This window comes from Melospiza georgiana, chromosome 9, assembly GCF_028018845.1.
Source record: "Melospiza georgiana isolate bMelGeo1 chromosome 9, bMelGeo1.pri, whole genome shotgun sequence".
Classification (NCBI taxonomy): Eukaryota; Metazoa; Chordata; class Aves; order Passeriformes; family Passerellidae; genus Melospiza; species Melospiza georgiana.
Window position 1 is genome coordinate 3,643,343 of NC_080438.1, and position 22,702 is coordinate 3,666,044.

General features: G+C 51.1%; 1 protein-coding gene across 1 annotated transcript; it reads right to left on the bottom strand.

Moving 5' to 3' along the window:
• Positions 1–546: 546 nt before the first annotated feature.
• On the bottom strand, positions 547–19,286 carry RGSL1 (regulator of G protein signaling like 1). The gene is made up of 22 exons (XM_058030368.1): positions 19,277–19,286; positions 18,562–18,644; positions 18,231–18,305; positions 17,424–17,553; positions 16,567–16,671; positions 15,789–15,950; positions 14,693–15,639; positions 14,199–14,261; positions 11,897–12,128; positions 11,147–11,233; positions 10,415–10,487; positions 9,495–9,590; positions 9,224–9,329; positions 8,097–8,335; positions 7,698–7,713; positions 7,337–7,512; positions 6,146–6,284; positions 4,747–4,871; positions 3,919–4,055; positions 1,168–1,263; positions 983–1,040; positions 547–553 (listed from the first exon to the last, which is right to left on the bottom strand). The coding sequence occupies exons 1-22, from the start codon at positions 19,284–19,286 to the stop codon at positions 547–549; spliced, it is 3,162 nt and encodes a 1,053-aa protein (XP_057886351.1).
• Between the last annotated feature and the right edge of the window lie 3,416 nt (positions 19,287–22,702).

A 22,702-nucleotide genomic window follows, 5' to 3' on the forward strand; every position in this document is an offset into this window, starting at 1 on the left:
TTCAGCTGGGTAGAATTAAGGCCTTTGCTATGATTTGGGTAGTGCTTTGTAAACACACACTGGCTTAAAAAAAACCAAAAAAACAAAAAAAAACCCATCCCAAAACCCCAAACCTCACCAAAAAAAGAATGCTGAAGCCCCAGTCAGACAGGAGCTGATTTTTGCTGGAAATTCAGAAAGGCTTTTGCAAAGCAGGCCCCATCTCAGCACCCAGCTAAGTGAACCAAATGGGCTCTCTCAGCCTTGCTACCCACAGGAAGTATTTCACTTGTGTGGGAAGGTGAGGAGCTGAGGTGCATTTCCCAGATCCACGTGAGGAGGGAGATTTGTGTGGTGTTTCAGCTGCAAACATGTGTCACAGCACCTCCCTGCCAGGGCTGTGAGCTGTGAGCTGCTGTGCTGCCACCAGGTAAGCTGCAGGATGCTGTCAGTTGCTTTATTTTTAGGTTTCTTCTTGCTGGGTGCAAACAATTCCCTGTGTCCAGGCTGCTCAGCTTCCTTGGATCACACCTGTGTGGGTGTTGTTTTGGGAGGGCTGAGCTTCTCTTAGGGCCTGCAGGGAAGGGAGAGGTGCTGCATCAGTGGCTGCTGGTGCTGAAGGCAGGTGAGGGTGATCAGGGAGCAGCACAGGGCCCTGTGTGTGCCCAGGAAGAGTTCTGGGGATGGAGAAGGATCAGGAAGGTTCCCAGGGTGGAGTTTTGGCCATGGAGAGGGATCAGGGATGTTCCCAGGGAGGAGTTCTGGGCATGGAAAGGGACCAAGGATGCTCCCAGGGAGGAGTTCTGGGCATGGAGAGGGACCAGGGATACTCCCAGGGAGGAGTTCTGGGCACAGAGCCTCTGTGCAGCATCTGGGAGTTTCAGAGGCTGTTTCTCGAGCTGGTGGGGCTGCCCAGCATCCTGCACCATCCCCTGTGATTCATGGGAACCACAGGCTGTGCTGCTGGGCTCTGGAGGAGGAGAGCACCCCTGGGAGCACCTACCCAGCCTGCAGGGCGGGCTCAGTGAGCGAGGGCCTCTTCTCCCCACTGGCGTCTGCAGCTGAGGGAAAGAACAGCACAGAGTTCCCACCAGGGCTGCTGCAGGGAGCCCTCCAGCCCAGCTCCCATCCCCACAGCCCTCAGGAGCAGGAGGGCTCCATTCAGTGCTCCATTCAGTGCTTCCTCACCTTTTTGCTCCTCTGGAGGCTCAGTTTTCCTTGGGGGCCGTGGTAGCAGGAGCCCAAGGCCATCTGACATGTTGTAGGAAAGGAGAGCCTTTTTACCTGGTGAGGGGAGAAACATGCAGTGCTCTGGTGGCAAAAGAGGGGGGACAGCACTGGTGTCCCCCTCAAATTATTTGAGGTTACCCAGAGCACAAGGAAGGATGGCTGAGCAAGGACTTGACATTGAAACAATTTGGGGGTGACCTGTCCCACCCTGGCTCTGTGGCAAGGCTGGGTGGCAGAAATGGGAGATTTTAAATTATTTTAAAAATATTATTTAAAAAATAATATTTTCAATTTTTTTTTAATACAGGCTCATTAGGAGGTTTGTCCTCAAATTTTCTTTGGACACTGTTTACTAATTCAGCTTATGCATTTCTCAGCTGCCAAGCTGAAGCATTCTGAACCACATCCGTGGATGACTGAGAAAACAAAGTGGAAAAAGAATTTTTCTACAAATAGAAAGGTGTGCCAGGCTTTGTGCCTGCCTGGGAAGCTTGTCCCAGGAGTGCCCTGAGGACAGTGATGTTGGTGACAGCAGATGGGTCCCTGCCTGTCACCACCCAGCCCTGCTCAAACCACGTCTGCACAACCCTCAAAATAAAAGGAGAGGAGGTTCTTTCTGCATTTACAGGTGTTTCCCCCAGCAATTTCAGTGCTTTTTAAAAGGCAACAAAGGCAATTTTAATTTTTTTTTAATGACAGCTCAAAAGCAAGTTTTTACCTAAAGGTAATGTTTTTACCTAAAGGTAAAGTTTTACCTAAAGGTAAAATTTTTACCTAAAGGTTAGAAAACCAAGACCCTTAAAGAAAGGTCATCGTTGGAAGCATAATGTGCAGAAAAGTGTCTGGACATCAGCACAGTCAGACACAGCAGCTATTTTGGGTCTCACATCTTGTCCCCCACATGCCAGGCAAGCTGAGGGGTTTTTTCCTGCCTGGCTGCTGTTAAAAATGTTCCTGTTTTTTCTGACCCCGAGTCTCACTCATCCCTGTGAGATGCAGCAAGGAGAGGTGGCTTGGGGAGTGTTGTCCCTGTGGGATTAATGTCCATCCTGGAGAGATCAGAGTCTTTTCTGTGTGTCCAGTGCAGTCACTCTGTGGCTGTGGTTAAACATGGGCTGTGCTGCTTGGCACTGATTTAAACACAGAATGATTTGTGTTGGAAGGGACCTTTCAAGGCCATCTTGTGCAGCCCCCAACACCTCCTCCCACTAGATCAGATTGCTCAGAGCCCCATCCAACCTGATCCTGAATATTCCCAGGGATGGGGCTGCCACAGCTTCTCTGGACAACCTAAACCAGTGTTTTACCACCCTCTAGTGTAAAAAACGACTCCCTGTCTCTGATCTGAATCGGTTTGAATGTCACTCTCTCTGCTCCCTGGAGAACCTGGCAAACACTGGATAACTGCACTCTAACACAAGGTTTCTGCCTTGGAATACATCTGTGATACATGAGGTTTTCCTGGAGGGTTTTTTTTTTTTGGTGACTTTTGCATTAAAACAACGACTTTTGAGAAGGTCCTGGAAGACCTCTGTAACAAGGTGGAGACCCAAGCTGAAGAGTGGATGTTTTCCATGGGAATAGCCAGGGGGTGAGGTGGTGGGAGCTATGGACATGGCCTGGCGTTGCTGGGGCACAGGGCTGTGTCACCTCAGCCCTGTTGGGGAGCAGGAGCTCAAACACCTGCCTGGAGCCATACAAATCCTCGAACTCTGCTGCTTTTTAGCCAGAACTTGACAGTGATAAATGACAGGGGAGCAGAGCAGCAGCTTGCTGACGCCCACTCATCCGTCAAAGCAAGATTAGTATGTGCCTATTTTGGTTTCCCCTTTAATCAAAAATCAATTAGACAATTTCCAAATGAATATTCAAGCCAAGGAGCGGGCTGTCAGGCAGACTGACAGCGCTCAGCATCACTTTTGTGTTTTCCAGTTTAGAGTTATTCGGTGTATCAAAACTAAACAAGGGGATGAGGAAGGAAAAAACATTTCTTTCCCTGGAGATGTCACCTGAAATCCTGATGGAGCTTATTCTCCACTCCAGATATACCAAGCACCCTCCATGGAATGCCTGGTGTTTGGCTGCACAGTTGTTCTCCTTTTCCTGCTCCCTGCATTTGACTTGCAGCCCAAAAAGACTGGGGGTTTTTATTTCTGTTGCAGGGGGTGTGCCTGACTATTTTTAACTTGGCTATTGAAATAAATAGGAATTATGCAACAGCTCTTTGCACAGGAAGTCTCTGTGCTCACTTCCCTATTCACCAAAGAAAATTTCTAAAATCCCACTGGACACTTTTGACTAATTTTGACAGGGGAAAAAAAAATAAAAATATTCCATTCCATTTCCCCAGCAGGCCTGCAGCACATACACCCTCAAAGCTGTGTGAAGGAGGGGATCAACCTAAAAGATGTCAGGTCTGGGTGTTTCTGCACTGGAAGAACAAACCTGGAGCATGTTGTGTAGTAGAGGCAATGACCTCCAGCTTCTTGGGACCAGGGCTCTTGGCTGCTTTGGAGGGGCTTTTTGCAGGTGAAGAGGCTGGAACCTTGCCCTCCTTGCGGCCACGGGAGCTCCTGCCTCCCTTGGGCTCCTGAGAGCTCTTCTCCTGTTGGACCTTGGAGCTCCTGCCTCCCTTGGGCTCCTGAGAGCTCCTCTCCTGCTGCTGGGCCTTGGAGCTCCTCTCCTGCTGCTGGGCCTTGGAGCTCCTGCCTCCCTTGGCCTCCTGAGAGCTCCTGTCCCCCTCATCAGGGAGCTCAGAGTTCTCCTCCTCCTCCTCCTCAGGGGTCCCAAACCTGCTGAGCTCCTGGTAGGCCTGAAAGGTCCTCATCACCTTCCAGGTGCAGAACCTGTGTGAGAAACAGCGGGGGCAGTGAAGCTCCAAGGAGACAATTCCAGCTGAGCTCCCGGGGAGGTTCTTGTCTGCATTTTCAGCCCACCCTTGGTCACCCTTTCCATGCCCATAATTCTTCCCTGGGAGCATCCCTGATTCTTCTCCAAGCCCACAACTTCCCCTTGGGAGCATCCCTGGTCCCTCTCCATGGCCAGAACTCTTCCCTGGGAGCATTCCAAGTCCTTCTCCATGCCCAGAATTACTCCCTGGGAGTATCCCTGATTCTTCTCCATGCCCAGAACTCCTCCCTGAAAACCTCCCTGATCCCTCTCCATGGCCAAAACTCCACCTTGGGAACCTCCCTGATCCCTCTCCGTGGCCAGAACTCCTCCCTGGGAACATCCCTGGTTCTTCTCCATGCCCAGAACTCTTCCTTGGGAGCCTCCCTGATCCCTCTCCATGCCCAGAACTCCTCCCTCATCCCTCTCCATGCCCAGAACTGCCCCCTGGTCCCTTTCCATACCCAGAATACCTCCCTGGGAGCATCCCATGTCCCTCTCCATGCCCAGAACTCCTCCCTGATCCCTCTCCATGCCCAAAACTCCTCCCCGGGAACCTCCCTGATGGCAGAGGAAGAAGTGGCTGGAGATACAGGGTGGCATGCCCAGAGCCTCCTCCCCCTGGGCAGAGAGGGGATGGACGGGTACCTTCTCCAGAAGAACATCAGGATGGGGAAGAGGGTGACCTTGGCGTTGTGGTAGATGGCCCGGGTCAGCGGCCCCTTGGAGGACGAACGCCAGATGAAATCCCTCTCTTTCTGAGAGATGTTCACCTGGGCACAGAGGAGAGCAAAGCACTTTGCAGCACTCCTGATGTGATTTATTAAAAAATACGGATATTGATCTAGTACCGATGTCCAATTGTGACAGAAAAAAACTCTCTGACAGTTTAGACTTGGAAAGTGGATGTTTATTGTGGGGTAGGTCCCAAATACACACCTCAATTTACAGGTCATTACAGAGTCCTTTTATCTATACAAGTATTGAATACCCAAAATACAAGTACATGTTCATGACTTTGGTACATCCCACTCCCCACTCCGTATGGTAATTAGTTCAAAAGCTATTAAGCATGAGTAGTTTGTTCCTTGAAACTAATAATTGATTGCTTGTCAGCATAATGTTTGGCCCTTTCATGGGGAGGGGTCCCAAAATGAGGAAGTAAATGAAGTCTTCCTCGTTCTGACCTTTCCACCTTTTCAATGCAAATATGACAAATGAACCCTTGGTAGAACTCCTATTCCCCATCTTCAATTGGCTTCAGAACAGAGGAGGCCACAATTGTCTTATGTTCCTAAAAACAATTGTCTTATGGTCCTAAAAGCTATTTATCAGTTTCTGTATTCTTCATTATAAACCCAGCTAACCAAACATCATGCTGACAAGCAATCAATTATTAGTTAACTACTCACTCTTAACTTCATCAAGACCTACGCATTGATTTTGATTAACTCCAGTAAAGCTTCTCTCTAATTAAAACCTCAGCTCCTATAAAATCCCTAAATTCTTTGAAGTTTATGTCTCAGTTGGGGCCAGGTTTCTCTGCCTGACCCCACCTCAGCAGTCTCTAAGCACAGACCCAAATTCCATCCTGGAATGCCAGCACAAGGACAGGATCCCACCTGGATTTCTGTGGGAACCATTGTGCCTTCCAAAGGGGAGATGGCAGAGCTACTGGGGTGCTGGGGTGGGTGCAGTGGGAGGGGATGGTGGTGACAGTGGCCTCTGAGGAGTGAAAGGACTGGACTGGCGGTGTGCAGCACCATCCTGGCACTCCAGGCCTGGCATTTCTCCAGCAGGTAATGCTGGAGAACCATCCCCATCTTCCCCATCCTTATCCACATGCCTGTTTTCAATTTATCAGGGCCTGCTGGGGGACTGCTTCCCACCCCTCCCAGCCCATGTGGAAGCCCCAAGCTCCAGAGCACGCCCCAAATCCCCCCCAGCAGATCCAGACCCTCTTCCTCTTTCCCCACCACTGTTCCTGGCTGTGCTGCCATGGCCTTGAGCAATGAGCAGCCTTCCAGGGCAGGTCCTGATGTCTCACCCTCAGCTTGGGGGGGATGTCAGAGTTCAGGAAAAGTTTGCTGATGATCTCAAGCTTCTTTTTGAGAAAGGAACTGTAGTTTCCTGACTCCGCGTTCTGGGGTTCTGCATCTTCCATGCCGTCAGCCAGCTTGGAAAACCTGCAAAGGCACGTGGGGTCTTGCACTGAGACAAGAGCTGCTTAACTGCTAGGCTAGACACTCCTGTTCTTGCTTAATTTGGTGTGGGAAGTGGATTTGTAGAAAATTCTTAAATTCCTTTGGCTTTGCAAAAAATACTAAGTACTTTAGAGAAATAGAACTGTGAAAGATGCATTGTAGTGGGACCCACGAGGGGTAATTTTAGATGATTGGCTTTAAGGCATTTACAGCATGGTGTGGCTAAAGCTGATAGGCCAAGAAATTCTTAAATAATTGGCTTCTGATTGTGATGGCATGAATTATAACATCTGTATGGTCTTCCCTTCACTTGAGACTGAAGATGTAATAACAGTTTTTTAAAATGCCTCTCAGTTGCCCCATCTCTGGGTCAGAAAAGTGCTTAATCTGACAATTTGGTATTTGCTTGGCCAGGAAAAGCAATCCTCAACCCTCAATGCTCAATCCTCAAAGCAATCCCATGGAGCTGTGACACAGGAGGTATGGAAGGCCACCTCCCTCTTCTGCTACCCTCGTGGTCACAGGGTTCACCTGGGGCAGGTGATGTTCTCCCTTTTTGGGAAAAGAGGAGGACTAAAAGATGGGGATTTGCCTGTTGTGGAGGTATTGGCTGCTTAGAGGTTTGCAGGGCCATGGATTGGGCTGAGAGGTTTGTTGGGAACGTGGACAAAGTCAAGGAAGAAATGCCACCACAGCTGGGACATCCAGAATGGTGTAGCCCAATGCTGAATCGCTTGGGACTTCCGAAGCAAAAGGATTTCAAGCAGGAACCCTGAGCCAGGGGATGGCTGCAGGCTGAAATGGGGGCTTTGGATGTCTCCATCACAGATGGGTTTGGGCCAGAGCCAAGGCAGGCTGGTGCCAAGGCCAAGTTGGATGGAACTCTGAGCAACCTTGTCCAGAGGGACACATCCCTGCCCAAGGCAGGGAGCTGGAACGGAATGACCTTTAAGCTCCCTTCCAACCCAAACCATTCTGGGATTCTGTACCACCAGGTGCCCAAGCACCTAGAAGAAAGTGGAAGCAGAACTTACCTGTCCATCTCCAGGTAAAAGCGGAGGTCATCCGCGAGAAAGTTGACGACGATGATCTGTTTGTCCAAAATGCGGCGTTTGATCAGCGTCACCTGCTGCTGCTGGCCCTTGCCCTTGCCCTTGCCCTTGCGGGGGCTCTTGGCAGGACTCTTGGCAGGACTTTTGCTCTTCTTCTCCTTGACAGGCAAGTCTGAGTCAGGGGAAGAGATGCTGTGTGCTGCTGCCCAGCACTGGGTTTGCTCCTTCACCCCATCTGGGCTTCCCTTAGCTACATGCAATTTGTTGGGGGCATTTCTACCCCTGTGAGCTACACCTTCCCTCTGGCCTGGTGATCTCCTTCCCTCCTCCTCTTTGCACCCACAGAGTGTTTATGTTCACTGTTTCCATAGGGAATGGCCTGTTGGTAAAGCCTGCTGGTCTGTCTAGCTGTTAGCCCACAAGCAGATAATGAGTGAGGATGAAAGGGAAAAAATCTGTTTCCCCCATATACAAAATTCTCTTGATCTAAATAGGGTTTCTGTGTGTTTAGTGGGTTACTTTTCTAGTTGCTTTTCCTGCCTCCTCTCAAACCTGTGTGTAAACTTTCTGTTCAGGCCAGCTCCCTATTGCCCAGAAAACAATTTCCTTTTGTTTGTTTTTCTGGCCTGTCTCACCTTAGCTCCATTTACTGTTTCCTGATTTGGTTTTTTTTTTTAAGGCAGGGATGCAAACTTGCATATACAACATTGCTTGAGAGAGATGCAACAGCCTAACAGGGCACTAAGTAATGGTGGTGGGAGGTAAGGGACAGGTTTCCTGGTTTTCTCCATTTTCTTCTCTACCTAAACCCAGGGGAGGAAGGAGCAGGGGTGGAGGGACACTGGACATACTTTCCCTCTTGTTTCTTCGCTCCTGACGGAGAAAATCCTGAAATTCTGCACAGCGTGTTTGATTCTTCATGTCCCTCCTGAACTTGCAGAAGCTCCTGACAAGCTCCCGGATGGCATCCCAGGCCCATGCCTGTGGGGACACAGCACAGGTGGCATCAGCCAGTGTCACTGTCATATATTCTGGAAAAATCCCCCTTGCCCAGGATTTCTTCTCCTGGGAAGCTGAGAAGCCTCAGAGAAAAATGAAGACAATAATTATCTGATTCGCTTCTCCTGTGTTTTGCTGCTTTGGAATGTGGTTTGGACATTGTTTACCAACTGGTCATAGTTTGATTGGTTTCATGTGAATTGTTTTAACTTAATGACAAATCACAGCCAGCTGTGTCAAGGCTCTGCAGAGAGTCACAAGTTTTCCATTAGTATCTTGTTAAGCCTTCTGTCTGTATCCTTTCTCTATTCTTTAGTATAGTTTTAATATAGAGTCTTTAATATAATAAATATAATATAATAAATACAATACAATAATCAATTAGCCTTCTAAGAACATGGAGTCAAATTTAAGGATGGCCAATTGGACAGGAGCCAAAAAGTCCCACCTGAGCAATTTACTAGAAAAAGAAGAGAACAAAGAAGCCAATGGTTTTTGTGGGGTGTTTTACCAGGAGCAAGAACCTCTGGAATCTGGCTCGCTTTTTCTCTGTAAAAAGTCTTGTTATTTTACCTTTTTAAATTTTTTTTTTTTTTTGTTTCCAACACTACCACAGAAGCCATCCTGCTGATTTTATGCCTCAAAAGGTAGCTGAGCTATCTTGGGTGGGAAATGGATTTCCAAGAGCTCATGAGACCTGGCTCGAGGAGAGCCCTATTTCAGGGAGCCTTTCCCTGCTGCCTTTCTGCAGCTCTCCAAGTCTGATCCCCTCACCCCATTTATGTGGCAACCCTTGTCTCCCAGCACCTCCTCTCTGCCTTGCCTGGCAAGCACCCTCAGCCTGGAGCACACAGGAATGTCTTTCCTCACCATCCTCGGTGTCTTGAGGTCCCCTGTCCCATCCTGCACAAACCGAGGACGCCTCGACCTGGGCTTTTTGTTCCAGGGCAACAAATCCTGCTGCTGTTCCTTCCTCCTCTGCCTCTGTTTTTTCTCCTTCTCTGTCTTTTTCTCCTTCTCTGTCTTTTTATCCTTCTCTGTCCTTTTCTCCTTCTCTGTCCTTTTCTCCTTCCCTGTCTTTTCCTGCTTCTCTGTCTTTTTCTGCTTCCCTGACTTTTTCTGCTTCTCCATCTGTTTCTGCTTCTTCTTTTTCTGATAGTAGGGTCCTTCCTTCTCTTCTTCATCCTCATCCTCATCTTCCTCGTCCTCGTCATACTCCTCACCCTCCTCCTCCAGCCTGCCAGATAGGAGAGCAGAGAGAGCGTCAAGGGCAGCCAGAGGCATGAGGAGGGCACTGGATTGATGGAAGGGGGGCTAAGGTGGGGAGCAGCTGATAGGGGAGGCCATGGGGTTGGGGTCCCACTGGATTTCTGGTCCTGGAGGAGGTTGGACAATGGTAGAGGGCACTAGGTACCCTCCCCTGCACTCTCTTCTTGCACATGGGAGTGTCTGTCCTGCTCATCTGCAGTGTTTCCTCCTCCAGCCCAGCAGCCTGCAGGCCCAGGAGTGATTTGGTAGGTTTGGGGTGAGGGTCTGGATGGAATATCAATGCTGATGGGCCATAGAAAAATTAATTTATAGCAGTTGTTGTCTGGCCCCTTGGGGTGGGATGGATGTTGGGTGCATTTGCATAACTGGGCTGAAGAAATCAGCTCAGCCCAGGTGCTCAGCATCATTTTTCCATTTGCTTTATATCCTAGTGCTGGAGTAGTCCCAGGAGGTGAAATGCGAGTACGAGATTTAAGTATGATTTAAGCATGGCCACAGTGTGGTTTTAAGTGATTTTTCAGGGAATCTAAGCACTGCTCAGGTGGCATTCTGGGGGTTGATTGAGGATGAAGTGCACAAGATTTGCACAAGGTGTGAAGAGTAAATCTGAGCTGGGGGTGGGGAGTATTATTTTTTCTCCTTTCCCTGCTAATTCTGCAGTTTAAAACCACAGGCCACCCTACATCTGAGAGGTCCAAATGAGCAAACAGAGAGCAGTGGCACTACAGGGGAGCACTGGGAAACACCTGAAAGAGTGGGAGGAGCAAAGCTGTGTGCTGAGAGGTGCCAGACCTGCGTTTTCTAGCTTCCCTCTTCCTTGCAGCAGCAGCAGCATTCTCTCGAGCAATCCTCTCAGATGCAACAGCTGTGGGGACAGAAACAGGGCTGGCCTCTTCCCCAGGGGACAGCCAGAGGTGACACCTGGATCCTGGAGCCTCCACGGGGTGTCTCTCTGGTGACTCTGGCCCAGGAGACACCAAGGGAGCTCTTCACTACTGGGATACTGGGACACAAGACAGATGATGGACTTTGGACCTGGCTAGCTTAAAAGATTTGATAACAGGATGCCTTGGCAAGAGCAAACAGAACTTTGAGGATTAAATCAAGATTGCAGGAAGATTCAATCAGACAGGTTTACTGGAAAAAGAAAATTACATCAGACTTCTGCAGGCAAGAGAGGTTTAAAATGTATAAGTTTGTTTATATGATTTTTAACCCAATAATTGCAGTAAAACATTATAAGCCTTCCTAAAACAGTCTATAAGCATTTGTAGTCCACAATAAAATTGGATTCTGTGATCACTTTACAGTCTCCCCATCTCTCACATCATCACTGATACTTCACCTCTCATGGTCTGGCCTCCTCAGCATCTGCTTCAGAGAAATCCCCCAGTGCCACCCTCCCTGGCTAGGTTAATGCCCCAGAGCACAGCCTGTGGTGGCTGGAGAGGCCTTTCCTTCTGGAGAAGCTCCCCAAGGCTGCTGGATGTGTGGGAGCCCACCTGGGCTCTTGCCTGGACTCACCGAGTGCTGCCTTCGTGAGCTGCAGGAGCTCCTCTTCCCTGCTGGGGCTGCTCACAGCCTGCTCATCTGCTATCATCCTCTGGGATTCTGCAGCAGAGAGGAGAGAGGGGACAGAGCCCATGAACATTACCTCTGGTTACAACAGCCCTTCAGGAGTGGGTTTTGTCACTTTTCCTGTCCCCTTGTGTGTCCTGCTCAATGATCTACCTGTAACACTGCGTTTCTTGGGTAAAACTGAGGGCTCACAGGCTACAGGGGTGATCCAGGTGACTGCTGCACCCTCAGTGCAGCTCAGAAAATCGGTGTCATTCCCAAAGGATTGCATGACAGAACAAAGCTGAAGGGTTACACCAGTGGCACCAGCATGGGCAGTCCCAGCATCCTCAGAAGGCCAAAATGTGGAGCTGAGGTGACAGGAGCCACTGCTGGCTTTGGGCTTCAGCCACTTTGCTGCAGCTTTCATTTGCTCTGGTGATCCAGGACAATACAGGGATTTGGCATTTGGTGCCCCTGGTACTGGCAGGAGGGAATCTGGCCCTTGTCTAAAATCCCAGTGGACAGTTTTGACTGATTTTGACAGGAAATAAAAAGCTGCCAAAGCTTTTCTTACAAATGAAGGCTCCCAGACCCACTGTACCCACCCACCCCATGATGTCCATCATCTGTTTAGGGCTACCACCAGAGCATAAACCATGTTTCACTGGCTTTAGCCACCATGAGCCCCACCAGGGATGGAGAGCCCCCTCTTACCATGGCTGCCCAGGAGCAGCTCCATCTCTGCCTGGATGGAGCCCCCTTTCTGCAGGTCCCGAGCAGCAAGCAATTGCCAGTGCTTGGAGGAGACCCCCTCCAAGCTCCTCGTGCCATGCAGGGCCTGGCTCAGCTGCAGGGCCTGGTCCATCCTCTGGGACAGGTGGAAATGTCCCCATCTGCCAGCAGCACGGCCTGGCACCTTGGCCATGGGGACATCCATGCCTGGAGCCTGTGGTGAGAACAGGGCAGGGTGACAGCACAGAGCACCTTCCCCATCTCCACCACTGGGCCCAGAATGCCTCAGGTTTGAACTTTTGTGTTTTTCAGATTCTGTGCTGCTTTAGTGTGTGGGTCTGGGCTTCATATGAGGGGATGGTGAGCTCTGTGCACAGAGCAGGGAGACAAAACAATTCCTGCTCTAGCTGGGGACCAAGGACAAAGGATCCAAATCTCACGCCCAAGAGCACAAACAATGTGGAATGAAGAGAGAAACACAAGCAGGATGGGACTGCATGGGCTAAAGCTGGAATTGGACAATTAACTCCAATGTGCAAATGGAGCAGAACTTATAAAAGTGGGAGACCCCATGACCCATTGTCCATTTTTTGTGACCATTTTGTTTCATCTGGGGTGCAGCCCTGGCTGGGCTCTTGTGCTGCCCAAAGTGGATCCATTGAGGCCTTTAATAAATCCTTGCTTTATTCTTTAGCTCTGTCCAGTGTCTGTTCCAGCTCAGCCTTCACAAGACATCACCCACGTGTTTTACTGCACCTCAGACTCCAGACCTGCCTGGTTCAGACCTCTGCTTGAGCTTTAAGCAATCTGGAAGGAATCTGTGAGAGCACAAAGCTCAGCTCAAGCTGGCTGGGACGTACAGGCAGCCAGAGTTAGGCCAGACACAGCCTTGCAGCTTTCCTGAAGGGCTCAGCTTCCCCTCAGGAGTGCTGGAAACAACCCTGAAGGTGTCCTCAGCAGCCTGGCAGCCTCGTGTGCTGTTTTCTTGGCTGTTGTCACCAGCTGCTGCCCTGGGAGTGCCTCCCTCATTCCCCCAAACCCTCCTGCAGGTTTTGCCTCTCCCCAAAGACAAACAGTTTGCACAGCTCGCCAAGCCTAAGGGGTAGAGTGGCTGATTTCTGGCTGGGAGCTGAGAGCAGGCACCAAAAATAACCCTGCTAAGCTGGCAGCAGCTCCCCTGACAGAGCAGCAGCAGTGCCGGGAGGGGTTTGGCTCAGGGGATGGTGCCCACAGAGAGCAGGGCCCGACCCTGCTGAAGTGCTAATTGCACTCCCAGAGCAGCTCCGGCCTCACAGGGGAGATTTCCTCCACAAGAGGTGCTTAAAAAAACTCGGGCAGATAATTAACTCCCCACTAAGAGCAGTTGGGAGCTGCCAGCTGACTTTGATGACTTTTCCAAAATGCTCAGCTCTCCCTGGCTGAGGCTCTGGGAGCCAGGTCTTTGAGGACACCAAGCCCTGACAGCCTCTCCTTAACATGCCCAGGGATCAGCTGCTGATTTTACATTTCAGTTTGGGAAAACAGTTGGTCTGAAGAACACCATCTGCAGTGGGAAGAATTGCATGCACAGGTACCAGTGCAGGTGGGATGCTCAGGGGGTTCTGCCTACAAGGAGGTTTCTGGGTGTAATGCTGGACTTTGGAGAGGTTTTATGGGATTTCTGATGCCAGGAGCAATAATAGTCTGGGAAGAGGGCTTGTGTGACTCTGATTTTGTATATAATTCTTTTTGGTGGAAAAAAAGAAGTGGAAAATTTGAGGGTGGTTGAGTCATAGGCTAAAAGGCTGCATGGCCTCTTCCCCCCTGTGCTGACCAGGCACTGGTGCTGGGGCAGGGTCATCCTATGTGTGTCATGCACATGAGTCACATTAATAGCAGGAATAATTACACATTAATAGTGTGGGCAAGGAAAAAAAGGGCATATCAATTCCCAGAAGTGCTGGGCTCACCCATGCCTACACTAAAAGCCTGTAATTGCATTTCTCCCAGCTTTTAGGCAGGGTCACAGCTTGTCCCAGGGGAGCTCTCACAGGTTGTGACAGCAGTGCTGCCAGCTGAAGGGGATGCTGTGCTGGAAGAGCTGAGGATCATTGCTGTGGCAGCTGGAGCAGGGTAGGATCTGCTGTGTCACCCTGTGGCAGCACTGGCTGGGGAGATTGTGGGATGCCAGACCACTGCAGCTAATGCTGGGCTTCTCCTCCCTCTGTCCCTCACTCCACCACCTTTTCACATCCCCAATGGAGCCTGCACACCCCCCAAGGATGCCCCTGTGCATCCCCCTTACCATAAACTGGAGGAATGTTCTGTCGTCAGCAGCCAGAAATTCCTCATAGAGGCCACAGAGCACCTGAGGAGGAGCAAAGGGGGATTGTCCTCAGGCAGGGTGACAGTGCTGGTGCCACGGGTGGCTCACACCTTGCTGACATGCCCAGGACATGCCTGCACATCCAGCTTGGTCCATGGGGCTGCCCAGAAGGGCTGGGGTTCTAAATGGTTTTTACTGGGGTTGTGCTGGAACCATGATGGGTGCAGAAGGATGGTCCTGGAATGTGCACCTAGCCAGGGTCACCAGAGATGTTCAGTGATTGCTCAGCCCAACCAGTGAGGAAGCTCCTCTCCACTGGCCTGGTTCATTGCAAGGTGACTGCATCTTGTTCCCTTCCTAATCCCTTTTCCTCTTCATTTTCCAACTGCTTCACTTCCTAAACACCCCCAGAGCCCTCACACCACCACAGGGGTGCCAATGCCAGCCGTACCTCCCAGCCTGACCCTGTGTACCTTGCAAATCTCCTTCTGGGCTCTGAATATCCAGGGGGAGAATTCTCCATATGTCAGACGGTTCCACAAACTCACGAGGGTCCTGGTCTCCAAGGGCAGCTTCTCAATGCTGCTGTCCTCCAGGTAGGTCTTGCAGATCTTCTCCCCAATCAGATGGCGCAGGGAGAAGCTGTTTTCTCTGCTGGAGTCCAGCACCACGGGCAGAAACTCCTCCAGGTCGTGCCACAGGTCCAGGAGAAGAGTCTCCATGGGCCTGTTCTGGTGCTGCAGGAAATCTCTGAAGGGTCTTCCAGCACAAGCCTCGGCACTCAGGGCCCAGGGAAGGAAATCCAGAGTCTTGATTGGCTTTTTCAGGGATGGCAGCCGGACGAGGGATGCAGAGGGAAGCAGGTCAGGGAGCATTTTCACCTTACAGAGGTTTTGTAGATCCTGCTTTGCACTGGACTGAGGGCTGCCAGGAAATGCTGCTCTTCCTCTGCCTCCAAAGGCAGGATGCTGTGACTGCTGGGGAGTTGATCCCACAGCATTCTTATCCAGCCACAATTCCTCCCTGCTCCCAGCTGGCCCTGGCTGCTTCTCTGCTTTCACCTGAAAAGTGGCCATTTTCAATTCTTGGCTGTCTCTCCCTTCCTTGACCATAGCCCAGACCTCTGCTTTGGCCTTCTGGCTGCAGTAGGGCCCTGGCACACCCTGGCTCCTTTTGATGTGCATGGTGGGGAGGGGCTCTGCAAGGCCTGGGGGCTGCCAGCCAGCCTGTGATAAACGTTCCTGATATTCCTGGAGCAAAGGCCAGCACAATTCCTCTTCCTCCATCCCCATCTTGCAGTGCACGAGGAATTTAGGGAGCCAGTAACTCTGAATCACGAACAGGACCTGTTCCTGCATCTTGCTTAGGATCTCCCTCCTGGTGCTGATGGACTGGATGTGCTTGGCTTTTGGAAGAGATCCTGAGATGGATGCAGGGAATTACAACAGGGAGATGGCTCCATGCAGGCTGTTCCCCGGGGAGAGGATGGCATCCCATCCCCCTGGGAGCAGCCAGGAAAGATCCACTCTCTGGAAGGGTGGTGCTCATCCCACCTCCCATGTCCCTTACCCACGATGGTGGTGCAGAAGGTGAGGACGCTGGAGCCTTCACGCAGGTGGGTGGCTCTCAGCCTGTGCTCCAGGGACAAGAACAGCTCCCTCTGACTCCCATCCGACTCATCCAGACCCAGGAGCCTCTCAGTGATGAGCCAGAAGTCCATCAGTTCTTCCCCTACAGATCAGACAAGAGATGGGAGTTGGGAGATGTCACCGTGTTCACAGGGGTCTGAGGATGAGGGAAGAGATGAGGATCTGACTCCATGTTTCAGAAGGCTTGATTTATTATTTTATCATATATATTATATTAAAACTATACTAAAAGAAAAAAATTCATCAGAAAGCTAGCTAAAAATAGAAAACAAAAAGTTGTGGCTCGGACTCTTTGTCCGAGCCACCTGACTGTGATTGGCCATTAATTAAAAACAACTGCATGAAACCAATCGCAGATCCACCAGTTGCATTCCACAGCAACAAATAATCATTGTTTACATTTTGTCCCTAAAACCTCTCAGCTTCTCAAGAAGAAAAATCTTAAAGAAAAGATTTTTCATAAAAAAATGTCTATAACAGGGAGGAGCCCCTGGAAGCCCCGGGGGTGGATGAAGAAGAACCGGGGGGAACAGAGCACAGCAAAGCCACGGTTGTGCATCTCCCTCCCATCTCTGCTGCTGGCCCACCTTCCAAAGCTTTCTCTGGCATCTTACCCATGCCCCCAGCTCTGTGCCAGCCTCCTGGCAGGCAGGTGGACCTGGCTGGCAGGGAGGGGCTGTGGAGCATCCCGTGCCCACCTGCAGTTCCTCGGAGGAAGGCGCAGAGGTGCTGCATGCCCTGGCTCCCGCTGATGCACCTCTCCAGCAGCCACTGGTCAGCACTGTGCCAGTTCAGCAGCTCTGCTGTGGGACACACAGCACAGATGGCATCAGGGCCTGCCTGCCAGATCCCAAGGAAACTCTCCAGCTCCCACCCTGGAAGAGGCTGCTGGAGGGAGACCAGCAAATCACCCTGAAGTGGGAGTTTCAGGCAGGTTGCAGGATGCACACGGGGTGTTTGCAAGGATAACTTGCTCCTGTCAGGGACAGCTTGTCCTGCTCTTGTGCCTTTCTTCCTTGCAAACGTCCATCTTTTCTGTCCTGAGTTGGGGGCTCACCCTCAGTTTCCTCCAGATTTGAGTTTCAACCCGACTGGAAAAGCAGCAGCAATATATTCAGGAAAAGCCTTAGTGAACTGCTTATTTTTCTGAAATGAGAATCAGTACTCCTGCTGCCACAGCTTTCTTTTCAGTAGCAGCTGACATGCAGGCTGAGGAGCTGGACTGAGAAGGCTCATTTTAGGGGCAAAGTGAGCAAAATCCCGAGTTGTGGCCAGTAAGAGAGATCATAGCCTGTCTTCCCAAAGCATCCCTGCTCAGCAGCACACCCAGGATGCTCTCCACCCCTGAACCTCTCAGTAAACCCTGCTAGGCAGGTACTTATAACAGCGTGGCGGGGTAAATCCCTGCAAAATGGGATGTAAATCCTAAAAATGGGATGTGCAATGCCTTCCCAGCCCGGAGCAGAGGCACGACCCAGTGGGCAGGCACTGGCAGCGCCAGCCCCGCAGCGAGAGGAGCAGCGGCTCCGGTTTCCTCCGTGCCGCGATGACTCACCTGCTTCCCCCGAGCGAATGAAAGCCAGCAGCCTCCGGCAGAGGACGAGGTGCAGGCACAGGCTGGATTTGCAGAAGTGAGGCAGACGCTGCTTTTCCAACCAAGCCAGCAAAGCCGCGGGGCTGGCATCCTGCGCTGCCCAAGGAGAGGATTAGCTGCGGGCAAGGAGCCGGATCCTGCCTGGCTTTTAGGGTGAGTAACAGGTCCCTGCTACGGGGAAAGGAGGTGGGGAAGGAGCCCTGTTGCTTTATGGCGATGGTGGTGCTGAGGCACAAGGGGGATACTCGAGTTTCAGCCGCTGCCCGTGCCCAAAACGAGCTCCTGCAGGGCTCCCTTCCTCCTCCTCCTCACAGAGCCCAGGCATGGCAGCTCCCCGGGGGCTTCCAGAGGAGCGGGGGTTCCTGTTTGCTTTGGGATCTGAGCGCTGCAAGGGCTGTGGGGAACGGGCACGAGTGGGGAGGGAGGGCATGAGCCACCCTGGCTCCTGGTTGAATTCAGGAGGAATCCGAGATTCAGGAGGAATAGGGGGTTCAGGAGGAATCCGGGACAAGGGGATGATGTTTGTGTCCTTCTGGGCCGCCACACATGCTCTCGGTGTTTATGGCTAGACCCCATAAACTGCAGCAGGACTTTAAATGGATCGTGCTCCGCCCGGGGCTTTAGAGCGAAACGACGGCCGGGGTTGAAATGATCGCTCACAGCTGCGCGAACAGAGAGCCAGAGAGGGGCCCTGGCAGTGCCAGAGCGGCTCCTTCCCGCCCCTGCCCTGTGCCCTTCTCCCGCTCCTCCCTTCTAACAACTTCTCACCAGGTGGCTCGGCAGCTCCGGCCACAGGCACCACCGGCCCATGCCGCTGATGTAAAGGGGTGTCTGCCCAAAAATCTGCATCAAAACAGAAAGGGAGAGCTGAAAGAGATGGCAGAGGAGCCCAGCGTTCTAGTTAGTTCCCACTACACACAAGGGCATCAAATTCCCTTTTAGACCCTTTATCTCCAAGCTGAGATCCTCAGGTTTCCCTCATTTTCCAGTTTGAATGTGGTGAACCCCCAGTTTTCCTTCAGCCTCTAAAATGCCACGCAAAGTTCACCTGAGGAGAGCCCTGAAAGGCTCCAGGTTTGATGGTGCAGGGTGGACTTACAGGAAGGCTCAGAAAGATGTTGAAAAAGTCAACAAAAACATCATCTTGCAGCAGCAGCCCCATGTCCGTGGAGGCTATGGATGCTACAGGGGGAAAAGAGAGAGTTACCTGGGCTTTGTGTGGCCAGCTGTGAGCCAGAGGTGGAGTTTTGGGGGGAATCAGCTTTGGGAGATGTGTGGTACAAGCTTGTCCTGTGCTCATGCAGGGGGAGGATTTGGAGCTGGGACAGTGTGTGAAATGTGATTTGGGATGAGTGGCCCAGGCTGTTTGCAAAGCAGCAGGTTCAGGAGCATGCAGGAGCTGGGGAGTGTGAATGGCAGCCTCCCAACCAGCAGAGGCTGGGCACAAATGTGGTGGCATCCACAGGGCAGGAGAAGGGAGGTGGCTGCAGGGCACAAGCTGTGTTCCTCTGCCTTACCCTAACGCTGGGCATAACACAGCTCATCCACCCAGGACTCAGTGCAAGTGTCAGTGGCCAACACCTCCCACCACCCTGTGAAGTTTTATTCATTTCTGGAAGATGTGGATGCAGGAAGGTGTGCTGGCATCAGCCTGCTGGTGGGTGGGTGCCCCTGGAAATGCCCTCCTCCATCAAGGCACAGCAGTGTTACAGGGAGGACCTATATTTCAAAACTTAATTGCTTTTTTCCCCCCATTTTTCCACTTTTTGGGGTGTGTTTAGAGGGGCTGAAGCCCCCAGCAAAGGGGAACTCACCAGGAGTCATCGTGATGGTGCAGTGTTCCGGTGCTGGGTTCCGAAGTGCCACCCTGATTGTGACACACTCCTTTGGGTGACTCCTGGGGGGCTGCAGCTCCCTCCAGGCCTGCTTATCCTGCAGAGGAGAGCACTGAGAGAGGATCTGAGCAGTGTCTGCATGGGCCTGCAGAGGGGATGTGCAGAGGGTGGAAGCCAGGCTGCTCTCGGTGGTGTTGTGAAATGGGATGAGCAGAAACTGGAACAGAGGAATTCCCACCTGAACATGAGGAAAATCTTATTCACTGTGATGGTAACTGAGCACTGGAATAGGTTGCTCTGAGAGGTTGTGGAGCCTCCCTTAGTGGAGATATTTGAGAACCGTCTGGGCACAATCCTCAGTACTGGGCTCAGGGGACCCTCCTCGAGCTGAGGTGTTGGACCAGGTGGTCCCTTGTGACCTTACCCCTCCTCTGATGCTGTGAAATGTCACTTTTTAGATCTCCAGCCCTGCAGAGACACTCAGGCAGTCCTGAAATGAAACCCCATTGGATTTGGTGGGAAACTGCTCCAACAAAGGCAGGAATTATGCATTTTATTCTATCTTTTCAGAAGGTTAATTTATTACTTTATGATACTATATTATATTAAAGAATACTGTACTAAAACTAAAGAATATAGAAAAGATACTGAAGGCTAAAAAGATAATAATGAAAATTCGTGACTCTTTTTAGAGTTTTGACACAACTTGGCCCTGATTGGCTAATGAATTAAAACAACTCACACTGGAGACAAAAGAAATAATCACTTGTGACTAAACAATTGTCAAACACATGAGCACAACACAGGAGAAGCAAATGAGATAAGAATTATTTTTTTTAAAGCTTCTTAGCTTCTCAAGAGAAAAATCTTAAACAAAAGAATTTTTTCAGAGAATATAAATGCCACAAAACCACAAAACCTTTCCCTCTCCCTGCTGGGGCAAATTTCTTGCCTTCAGAGGAGGTTCCTGGTGGCACCTCAGCGCTGGATGTCACGGTCGGTTCATCTGCTCAGCTCGGGATGGGAATTTCACAGGAAACCCCTCTGTGTTTGCCCCAGACAGACCAAGCCCACATTTCTTATCTGCTTTCTTCACCAGATCTGGGGCTCAGACCCACCCGTGGAGACCCTGCAGCTGGAAGAGGAGAAGGAGGAGAAAAAGAGGGAGCCCCGTCCTGCAGCAGGAGGGAGTTGTTCCCCCGGCAGGAGGAGGAATCTGCTCCCCAGGTGGGTGTTTGATGCTGCTCTGGTCTTTGTGCCAGACCTGGGGGCAGGACAGTGTCCCACAGTGTCCCCAGCAGCGGGGCCACCTCACGAGGTGGCGCTGTCAAACCAGGAATGCGGAGCTGCTCCCAGCAGCAGCAGCAGGGCTCTGCATCTCAGACAGAGCACGGCTCCGAGCTGATTGTGGGGCTGGTCACTGTGCCAAAACCCACAGCGATGTGGGGAAGGGGCAGCTGAGGGCCACAGAACACCTGCTCGTCCCAGCGGTGCCAGGCAGAGCTGTGGGAAGGGGTTATGGGGAGGAGCAGCAGCTCCCATCATGGATCCGTAAAGATTTCTGCAGCTGAGCCCTAGAGATGAGAGGGGGGATAGGAATGAACCGCAGTGGTGGCTGTCTCACACCTAAAAAACTCAAAAATCCTCAGAGAAAAGTCAAAACTTAAAAAAAAAAATAACACATTTTCCAGCTGGACACTGAGCAGATGCCCAGTAGGATTCTCAGAGGATGGAGTGGCTCCTTGGGTGCTCATCCAGCTCTGGGACTGTGATGGCTTCTGCCAGGAAAAAAATAAGGTTGTGAGCAGGAATTGTCCAACACGATCACTTTGGGAGGGCACAGGGCCATTTCCATGGAGTTTCTCTCCAAGAGGTCTGGCAGGATGGAGCTCTCCTCTCCTGGCTTCCCAGGGCACATGGTGTCCTCACAAGAGGAGCACACGCGAGCTGGGTAGCTATCTAGGAAAAAAAAAAAAAAAAGTTTGAAAAAAAGAGGTGGACACAGGAGCAGAGCCCAGATTTAGAAGGAAGCTCGGAGTGGCTGGGCTCCCTAAAAAGATAAGGGCAGGGTTGCAACATCAAACACATCAGGAGGGCTTTGCTGCCCCTCTGCCCCAGCCCAAATCACCCACCCTGACGTGGGGAGCAGCCCTGGGGTGATGAGGGGCAGAGCCCCACGTTCCCAGAGGGGATGGGCTGGGGTTTTTCTCCTTGCCCAACATCAGCTGGCACTGCTCCCCAGCGTGGCAAAGTCCAAGGCTGCCCAAACACAATGTCAGCCTCACTGCCTGGGGTCACTGGGCACTCACAGCCCCCCCAGCAGCCCAGCCTGGCCCTTTTGGTGCCATCAGGAGGCTAGGGGGTGTTTCCCACACACCCCAAATGTCTCAGCATTGCTCTGGCTCTGGGTGATGGTCTGCAGAGCCAGAAATCAGGGGAGCTCCAGCCTGAGTGCACAAACCTGCTCTCCCCCTTAGCATAAGTATTAAATATAAGTATATAAGTATGTCCCCACCACAAGCTTTTGGGGGAAAATTTGGAATTTCCCCCCCCTGTACAGCCTCATGCTCTTTTCCTATAAATAGTTTATAGGACATTAGGCCTGCAGAGCCTTAAAAGTGGAGTTTCTCTAGGCTGAGGAATTCCAGCTCAGCCTTGAATATGAATTCTTTTCTTGAACACACTACAATGATTTTTACAATGAATTCCAGCTCACCCTTAAATATGATTTTCTTTCTTGAGCACCCTACAGTGATTTTTCTCACGTGATTTCCCTGCTCAGTCTCCTGAGTGCATGAGATCTGTTTGCTCGGCAAGCACCCCACTGGTGTTTCCTTGGGGAGTATTTTTGAGCCTGTTGCCATCTGTCTGTGGTTTCCTTGCTTGGGACTGTTCCCTTACAGCTGACAGCCCTTGTTGCAGGCTCTGCCTTCACTTGTCTCCCCTCCAGCTGAAGCAGAACCACTGGTGTAACCTTACCCCAGCCTCTGGGGCTGTTGACTTCAGCAGCCTGGGTTAAATATGTGTTGTGGCAGGACAGGGACCTAATTCAGCCATGAGGGAGGGACATGGGCAGCGGCACCTTGCTGTTATAATTAATAATTTTTATAATTAATATTATTTTTTTATAATGTTTTTTGTTTTATAATTTACAATGTCAGGCCCAAATTCACCCCTTCATCCACTCAGGCAGCAGTTTGAGGATTTCTGCACTTATGGAGATGTGAAGTGTGTTTGGCTGAGATTAACAGCCAACACAGCCCCCAACCTGGCTGGGAGTGCTTTTAAACAGTGTGAACTCAAAATAGGGGGGAAAAATAATCCCGACAAAAACAACCCTGACCAATTTGCAGCAGCGGGGAAAGGCATGTGCTGAGAGCTCTCCCTGGGCTGTTCTCCACCCTT

Coding starts and splice junctions, on each gene's coding strand:
- RGSL1 (XM_058030368.1), bottom strand. Junction 14,262..14,692: donor CCCAGAAGGAGATTTGCAAG/GTACACAGGGTC, acceptor GCTCCTCCTCAG/GTGCTCTGTGGCCTCTATGA. Junction 8,336..9,223: donor ACCTCAAGACACCGAGGATG/GTGAGGAAAGAC, acceptor GTGTCCCCACAG/GCATGGGCCTGGGATGCCAT.